This window comes from Anolis sagrei, chromosome 11, assembly GCF_037176765.1.
Source record: "Anolis sagrei isolate rAnoSag1 chromosome 11, rAnoSag1.mat, whole genome shotgun sequence".
NCBI classification, from domain to species: Eukaryota; Metazoa; Chordata; class Lepidosauria; order Squamata; family Dactyloidae; genus Anolis; species Anolis sagrei.
In genome coordinates, this window is record NC_090031.1 from 1,290,345 (window position 1) to 1,300,000 (window position 9,656).

At 43.8% G+C, this 9,656-nt stretch overlaps 1 protein-coding gene across 2 annotated transcripts in view; it reads right to left on the reverse strand.

Annotated features, from left to right (window-relative positions):
• CRB2 (crumbs cell polarity complex component 2) overlaps positions 1-7,110 on the reverse strand; it is a 93,443-nt gene extending 86,333 nt beyond the window's left edge. For both annotated transcript variants that reach the window (XM_060757601.2, XM_060757599.2), the window contains exon 1: positions 6,884-7,110. In XM_060757601.2, coding sequence (XP_060613584.2) covers positions 6,884-6,932 — 49 coding nt within the window. In that variant the 5' untranslated portion in view covers positions 6,933-7,110. The remainder of the gene's footprint in view (positions 1-6,883) is intronic.
• Positions 7,111-9,656: the final 2,546 nt, after the last annotated feature.

The window sequence follows — 9,656 nt, forward strand, 5'->3', positions numbered from 1 at the left end:
CCAGAAGTGACTTGCAGTTTCATTACATTACATTATATTATAATGGTCCCCTGGTCAACGTCCTTGCAGATGGTCAATTCTCTCACACCAGAAGCGACTTGCAGTTTCTCAAGTTGCTCTTGACACAAGAAAAATATTATATTATATTATATTATATTATATTATATTATATTATATTATATTATAATGGTCCCCTGGGCAACGTCCTTGCAGATGACCAATTCTCTCACACCAGAAGCGACTTGCAGTTTCTCAAGTCACTCCTGACACGAGAAAAATATTATATTATATTATATTATATTATATTATATTATATTGGTCCCCTGGGCAACGTCCTTGCAGACGACCAATTCTCTCACACCAGAAGCAACTTGCAGTTTCTCAAGTTGCTCTTGATATGAAAAAAATATTATATTGTATTATATTATATTATATTATATTATATTATATTAGTCCCCTGGGCAACGTCCTTGCAGGCATCAATTCTCTCACACCAGAAGCGACTTGCAGTTTCTCAAGTTGCTCCTGACACGAGAAAAAAATACTGTATTATATTATATTATATTGGTCCCCTGGGAAACGTCCTTGCAGACGTCAGTTCTCTCACATCAGAAGCAACTTGCAGTTTCTCCGGTCATTCCTGACACGAGAAAAAAATATTATATTATATTATATTATATTATATTATTATATTATATTATATTGGTCCCCTGGTCAACATCCTTGCAGACGTCCAATTCTCTCACGCCAGAAGCAACTTGCAGTTTCTCAAATTGCTCCTGACATGAAAAAAGTATTATTATTACTACTAGTATTAATATTAAGAGTTTTGAGCATCCAACCACTGGCGAGGAGGGCCTCCCTTCTGCAAGCAGCACTTGTGGATTGACCTGGGGCTCCAAGAGCTCATCTATGTCTTCTTTTGTGATGTTTCCAAAGTGTCGAGTGAAAGGAAAAATCAGAAAACGAGCACTTTGCTTGCTTTCTCCTCCCAGAAGGATGCTCGCCAGGCACAGCCTCCCAGGCCCCTGGTGCATTGTGTCCAGCGGCACGCCATGGGCACACAAAAGCCCCCCTCCGTCCGTCCGTCCGTCCATCCATGGCCAGGGCTTGGCATGCCTTTCAGTAGTCATGGAGACGTGACACAAAAGCAGCCCGGGGACCAGCCGAATTCCAAAGCTAGACAAAAGAAGCGGGCAAAGGAGGACGAGAGAGAGAGAGAGAATGTTTGCAGGCACGGCTCATGCTTTCCAAACTCTTGAGCCTGTGGTCAGTGGAAAGGAGAGCAAGGAGGACAATCAGAGTCCAGCCTCAACTGTGGATTTCCGCAGGGACGAACAGCCCTTTTTTTGCCAGGCCAAGGAGATAATATTCTCTGCCCATCTTCCCTGCGTGACCTCTTTCTTAACCGCCAAAGCACCGCGCTTTTGTCTCACGCATGGCATTCAAAAAGACTGCAAACCGCATTGACTCATGTGCCTGCAATTTATATCCTCCCCCACATACACACATCATGCACAGGACCTTGCTTACTGCTATTATTATTACTATTATTATTGACACAAAAGCACAGTATGTCACAGCAAACGAGATCTATATGCTGGATTTCGTATCACAAATTCACAAATCGAACACTTCCCAAGTATTTAGGACTGTATTATTATTATTATTATTATTATTATTAGTGACACAAAAGCACAGTATGTCACAACAAATGTGATCTATATGCTGGATTTTATACCACAAAATCACAAGTCGAATACTTCCCAAGCATTTAGGACTGTATTATTATTATTATTATTATTATTATTATTATTATTATTATTGACACAAAAGCACAGTATGTCAGCAAACGAGATCTATATGCTGGATTTCGTATCACCAAATCACAAGTCGAATACTTCCCAAGTATTTAGGACTGTATTATTATTATTATTATTATTGACACAAAAACTCAATATGTCACAGCAAATGAGACAGATATACTGGATTTCGTATCACAAATCACAAGTCAAACACTTCCCAAGCGTCTAGGACTGTGAGATTTACTATTATTATTATTATTATTGACACAAAAGCACAGTATGTCACAGCAAACGAGATCTATATGCTGGATTTCGTATCACAAAATCACAAGTCGAACACTTCCCAAGTATTTAGGACTGTATTATTATTATTATTATTATTATTATTATTGACACAAAAACCCAATATGTCACAGCAAACGAGATCTATATGCTGGATTCCGTATCACAAAATCACAAGTCAAACACTTCCCAAGTATTTAGGACTGTATTATTATTATTATTATTATTATTATTATTATTGACACAAAAGCACAGTATGTCACAGCAAACGAGATCTATATGCTGGATTTCGTATCACAAAATCACAAGTCGAACACTTCCCAAGTATTTAGGACTGTATTATTATTATTATTATTATTATTATTATTGACACAAAAACCCAATATGTCACAGCAAACGAGATCTATATGCTGGATTCCGTATCACAAAATCACAAGTCAAACACTTCCCAAGTATTTAGGACTGTATTATTATTATTATTATTATTATTATTGACACAAAAGCACAGTATGTCACAGCAAACGAGATCTATATGCTGGATTTCATATCACAAAATCACAAGTCGAATACTTCCCAAGTATTTAGGACTGTATTATTATTATTATTATTGACACAAAAACCCAATATGTCACAGCAAATGTGATCTATATGCTGGATTTTGTATCACAAAATCACAAGTCGAACACTTTCCAAGTGTCTAGGACTGTGTGATGTATTATTATTATTATTATTATTATTATTATTATTAGAATCACAACAAGATGAGTCCACAGCAAACAAGGTCACTCTGCTGTCTGTTGTATTGGATCACACATCGGACGTTTCCCAAGTGTCTCAGACGGTGTGATGTATTATTATTATTATTATTATTATTATTATTATTATTATTATTAGGAACACAGCAAGTTGAGTCCACAGCAAACAAGGTCACTCTGCTGGCTGTTGCATTGGATCACACGTCGGACACTTCCCAAGTGTCTCGGACTGTGTGATGTATTGTTGTTGTTGTTGTTGTTGTTGTTGTTGTTAGAGTCACAATAAGATGAGTCCACAGCAAACAAGGCCACTCTGTTGGCTGTTGTATTGGATCACGCGTCGGACACTTCCCAAGTGTCTCGGACTGTGTGGTATATTATTATTGTTGTTGTTGTTGTTGTTGTTGTTGTTGTTGTTTGAATCACAACAAGATGAGTCCACAGCAAACAAGGTCTCTGTGCTGGCTGTTTATTGGATCACACGTCGGACCTTTCCCAAGTGTCTAGGACTGTCTGATGTATCGGCAAATAATGCGTTCAGATCCCAGTGGGGTGGCCTTTTGCAGCAGACAGGTGGTCATTTGTCAGCACTGATTGTTTTTAAGTGCAAGCCAAGGTCTTGAGGTACTGCACCCAGTGTGCCCATCACCACTGGGACCACCTTGACTGGCTTATTATTATTATTATTATTATTATTATTATTATTAGATACACAACAAGATGAGTCCACAGCAAACAAGGTCACTCTGCTGGCTGTTGTATTGGATCACACGTCGGACACTTCCCAAGTGTCTAGGACGGTGTGATATATCAGTAAATAATGTGTGCAGATCCCAGTAGGGTGGCCTTTTGCAGCGGACAGGGGGTCATTTGTCAGCACCGATTGTTTTTAAGTGCAGGCCAAGGTCTCTAGGCACTCCACCCAGTATGCCAATCATTTTTTTTTTTTGAAACTCCACAAGATGAGTCCACAGTAAATAAGGTCACTCTGCTGGCTGTTGTATTGGATCACACGTCAGACACTTCCCAAGTGTCTAGGAAAGTGTGATGTATCAGCAAATAATGCGTGCAGATCCCAGCTGGCAAGTGGTAATTTCGTCAGCGCCTATTGTTTTTAGGTGCAGGCCAATGTCCTTAGGCACTGCACCCAGTGTGCCAGTCACCACTGGGACCACCTTGACTGGCTTGTGCCAGAATCTTTTCATTATTATTATTATTATTATTATTATTATTATAACATAATAATAATTATTAGGTACACAATAATTATTAAGTACACAACAAGATGAGTACACAGGCACTGCACCCAGTGTGCCGATCCCCACTGGGACCACCTTGACTGGCTTGTGCCGGAGTCTCATATTATTATTATTATTATTACTACTACTACTACTACTACTATTACTATTTACTTGATTTATATCCCAAGGGGACTCAAGACAGGCTAATGATCACACACACACAAAGCAGGAACTCCAGACAAGAAACAATCAGGGATAGTTCATCACTTCTCAAGAAAGGAATCTCCCAGGCAGTAACAAGTGACAAATTGTCAGGACATCAAATGCAAACATTTACACCTACCTCCAACAGACAAGAGTTCTTTCTCCTACCCGGGACTTTCCATAGACATATAAACACCATTTTCCTAGTTTCCAACAGACCTCACAACCTCTGAGGGTGCCTTTGGCCTTAGATGGGGGTGAAATGTCAGGAGAGCATGCTTCTAGAACATGCACAGGCAGCCCGAAAAGCCTACACACTTTGCTTTTGAGGGAGCGACTCTAATGAGAGCCTGATCGACTGTATTTCTTCCAGACCCCCCTCTAAGATGTCCAAAAATAAAGTGCATCTGAGATGTGCAATTATTACTATTAGTGTTAGTATATAGAATGTTTTTTCCCATTGGTGATAATGGCATGAGTGTGCACATTACAATCAATGAGATGTGGGTTTTTTGTGTGCAAGAAACCACCTGTGGATGCATAGAATCCTAGAGTTGGTCGGGACGTGGTGGGCCATCATCCAGTCCAACCCCATTCTGCCAAGAAGCAGGAATATTGCATTCAAATCACCCCTGACAGATGGCCATCCAGCCTCTGCTTAAAAGCTTCCAAAGAAGGAGCCTCCACCACACTCCGGGGCAGAGAGTTCCACTGCTGAACAGCTCTCCTAGTCAATAACATCTCCAGGCACCTCTTCCACACAAAAAATCCTTTTTTTTTCCACACAAAAAATCTCAACCTGGGGGTCGGGACCCCCGAGGGGGTCGCGAGGGGGTGTCAGAGGGGTCGCCAAAGACCATCAGAAAACACAATATTTTCTGATGGTCATGGGGATTCCATATGGGAAGTTTGAGCCAATTCTGTCGTTGGTGGAGTTCAGAATATTCTTTGATTGTAATGAACTATAAATCCCAGCAACTACAACTCCCAAATTTATTTACTTCACTTGTATACCACTCTTCTCAGCCATCACGCGACTCAAGATCTATTTTCCCCAAACGCCACCTGTGTTCACATTTGGGCATATTGAGTATTTGTGCCAAATTTGGTCCAGATCCACTATTGCATGAGTCCACAGCACTCTCTGGATATAGGTGAACTACAACTCCCAAACTCAAGGTCAATGCCCATCAAACCCTTCTAGTGTTTTCTGTTGGTCATGGGAGCCAAGTTTGGTTCTGGTGGAGTTCAGAATGCTCTTTGATTATAAGTGAACTATAAATCCCAGCAAGTACAGCTCTCAAATTACAAAATCAATCCTCCCCCAACCCCACTAGCATTCACAGTTGGGTGCATTGGGTATTTGTGCCCAGTTTGGTCCAGGTCCACCATCGCATGAGTCCACAGTGCTCTCTGGATATAGGTGAACTACAACTCCCAAACTCAAGGTCAATGCCCATCAAACCCTTCTAGTGTTTTCTGTTGGTCATGGGAACCAAGTTTGGTTCTGGTGGAGTTCAGAATGCCCTTTGATTATAAGTGAACTATAAATCCCAGCAAGTACAGCTCTCAAATTACAAAATCAATCCTCCCCCAACTCCACTAGCATTCACATTTGGGTGCATTGGGTATTTGTGCCAAGTTTGGTCCAGATCCACCATTGTTTGAGTCCACAGTGCTCTCTGGATATAGGTGAACTACAACTCCCAAACTCAAGGTCAATGCCCATCAAACCCTTCTAGTGTTTTCTGTTGGTCATGGGAACCAAGTTTGGTTCAAATCCATCGCTGGTGGAGTTCAGAATGCTCTTTGATTATAAGTGAACTATAAATCCCAGCAAGTACAGCTCTCAAATTACAAAATCAATCCTCCCCCAACCCCACTAGCATTCACATTTGGGTGTATTGAGTATTTGTGCCCAGTTTGGTCCAGATCCACCATTGCATGAGTCCACAGCGCTCTCTGGATATAGGTGAACTACAACTCCCAAACTCAAGGTCAATGCCCATCAAACCCTTCCAGTGTTTTCTGTTGGTCATGGGAGCCAAGTTTGGTTCTGGTGGAGTGCAGAATGCTCTTTGATTATAAGTGAACTATAAATCCCAGCAAGTACAGCTCTCAAATTACAAAATCAATCCTCCCCCAACCCCTCTAGCATTTACATGTGGGTGCATTGGGTATTTGTGCCCAGTTTGGTCCAGGGAATGAAAATACATCTTGCATATTTGATATTTACATTATGACTTGTAACAATAGTAAAATGACTGTTATGGAAGTAGCAACGAAAACAATATTACGGTTGGGGGTCACCACAACATGAGGGACTGTACTAAGGGGTCGCGGCATTAGGAAGGTGGAGAACCACTGTCATAGAAGGACACAAAACCCTAAATCCAAAGCCCAGTTCTATCCACATTTCCACCACCAATCTGCATCAGTTTGAAGCCGATGTACAACACACTCCTGCCTGGAAAGTTGTGGGACGACTAACTCACTTTTGCTAAAGTTGTGGCCAAAGTGGCCGTTGTGGCTCCAAAATAGTGACTCTAGCTTTGTTGTTTTGCCCCCAAAGCCAGCACTAGATGGAAGGACTCACCCCAAATCCAGAGAGAGAGCGCAAACAGGACAACTATTCGGAACTCCATGGCAAACTTGCTGTCCAAACAGCTTCAGGATCTGCTCACATCCCAGGCTCAGAAGACCACCACATCCACCACGTCTCCTTCCAAGGAGGAGGAGGATGCTGAGACGCTGACCGACTCCATGCTTTGCACTTAGCAAGCTGGACAGGCTCGCTGTCCACTCAACACAATGCTGAAGCCGTTGGAAAACATGGCCTGGATCTCCGGGCCGGAGGCGCCACAGCCATGCGCCGGGCTCAAGAGCATCACTGCACGGCTACTTCCCCACCCAAGCCCACAAACTGGCAAGGAAGGGACTTTGCGCCTTCGTTGGCTGCCCGAGAAACAACACATCAAGGAATCAGATAGATAAAAAATGCTTCAAAAGTCATTGCAAAACTTTGAGAAGTTGGCATTTCGTTTCTAAAGTGTTTCCAAAGCAGGCATTCGTTTGTTTGTTTGTTTGTTTATTCTTATTCGGACATTTGTATCCCATCCTATGAAGCTGTCTTCATAGACCTGTCAGCAGCCTATGAGACTGTGAACCACCGCTGCCTCCTCCTGAGAAGAATGTATAGTATCACAAAGGAGGACCACCTCACCCGCCTCATAGGAAACCTGCGACAAAACAGGAGCTTTTTTGTTGAGTTCCAGGGCCAGAGAAGCAGATGGCGGAAACAGAAGAACGGCCTGCCTCAGGGGAGCATGCTTGCTCCATCCACGTTCAACATCCACACAAATGACCAGCCACTGCCAGAAGGGACAGAGAGCTTCATCTATGCTGATGATCGTGCCATCACCACTCAAGGAAATCAGCTACAGAACAGGAGCTTTTTTGTTGAGTTCCAGGGCCAGAGAAGCCGATGGCGGAAACAGAAGAACGGCCTGCCTCAGGGGAGCGTGCTTGCTCCATCCACGTTCAACATCCACACAAATGACCAGCCACTGCCAGAAGGGACAGAGAGCTTCATCTATGCTGATGATCGTGCCATCACCGCTCAAGGAAATCAGCTACCGAACAGGAGCTTTTTTGTTGAGTTCCAGGGCCAGAGAAGCAGATGGCGGAAACAGAAGAACGGCCTGCCTCAGGGGAGCGTGCTTGCTCCATCCACGTTCAACATCCACACAAATGACCAGCCACTGCCAGAAGGGACAGAGAGCTTCATCTATGCTGATGATCGTGCCATCACCACTCAAGGAAATCAGCTACAGAACAGGAGCTTTTTTGTTGAGTTCCAGGGCCAGAGAAGCCGATGGCGGAAACAGAAGAACGGCCTGCCTCAGGGGAGCGTGCTTGCTCCATCCACGTTCAACATCCACACAAATGACCAGCCACTGCCAGAAGGGACAGAGAGCTTCATCTATGCTGATGATCGTGCCATCACCACTCAAGGAAATCAGCTACAGAACAGGAGCTTTTTTGTTGAGTTCTAGGGCCAGAGAAGCCGATGGCGGAAACAGAAGAACGGCCTGCCTCAGGGGAGCGTGCTTGCTCCATCCATGTTCAACATCTACACACATGACCAGCCACTGCCAGAAGGGACAGAGGGCTTCATCTATGCTGATGATCGTGCCATCACCACTCAAGGAAATCAGCTACAGAACAGGAGCTTTTTTGTTGAGTTCTAGGGCCAGAGAAGCAGATGGCGGAAACAGAAGAACGGCCTGCCTCAGGGGAGCGTGCTTGCTCCATCCATGTTCAACATCGACACAAATGACCAGCCACTGCCAGAAGGGACAGAGAGCTTCATCTATGCTGATGATCGTGCCATCACCGCTCAAGCAGGGAGCTTTGAGATGGTAGAACAGAAGCTCCCCGAATCTCTAGGTGCTCTCACTGCCTATTACAGGGAAAACCACCTAATCCCTAATCCTATATCATATATATAATCTCACAAAGGACGACCACCTCACCCGCCTCATAGGAAACCTGCTACAAAACAGGAGCTTTTTGGTTGAGTTCCAGGTCCAGAGAAGCAGATGGCGGAAACAGAAGAACGGCCTGCCTCAGGGGAGCGTGCTTGCTCCATCCATGTTCAACATCTACACAAGGGACCAGCCACTGCCAGAAGGGACAGAGAGCTTCATCTATGCTGATGATCGTGCCATCACCACTCAAGCAGGGAGCTTTGAGATGGTGGAACAGAAGCTTTCCGAAGCTCTAGGTGCTCTTACTGCCTATTACAGGGAAAACCAGCTGATCCCCAACCCATCTACAACACAGACATGTGCTTTTCATCTCAAGCATCCCGAGCTCTGAGGATTATTACCTGGGAAGGAATCCCACTGGAGCATTGCAGCGCACCCAAATCCCTGGGAGGAGTCACTTTGGACCATGCTCTTACCTACAAGAAGCACTGCCTGAACATCAAGCAAAAAGTGGGCGCTAGGAACTATATCATACGAAAGCTGACTGACACAACCTGGGGATCACAACCAGACACAGTGAAGACATCTGCCCTTGCGCTATGCTACTCTGCTGCTGAGTATGCATGCCCAGTGTGTAACACATCTCATCACACTAAAACAGTGGATGTGGCTCTTAATGAGACATGCCGCATTATCACGGGGTGTCTGCGCCCTACACCACTGGAGAAACTACACTGTCTAGCCGGTATCGCACCACCTGACATCTGCCAGGAAGTAGCAGCCAATAGTGAAAGGACCAAGGCAGAGACATCTCCAGCTCATCCTCTGTTTGGGTATCAGACAGCACGTCAACGACTTAAATCTAGAAATAGTTTTTTA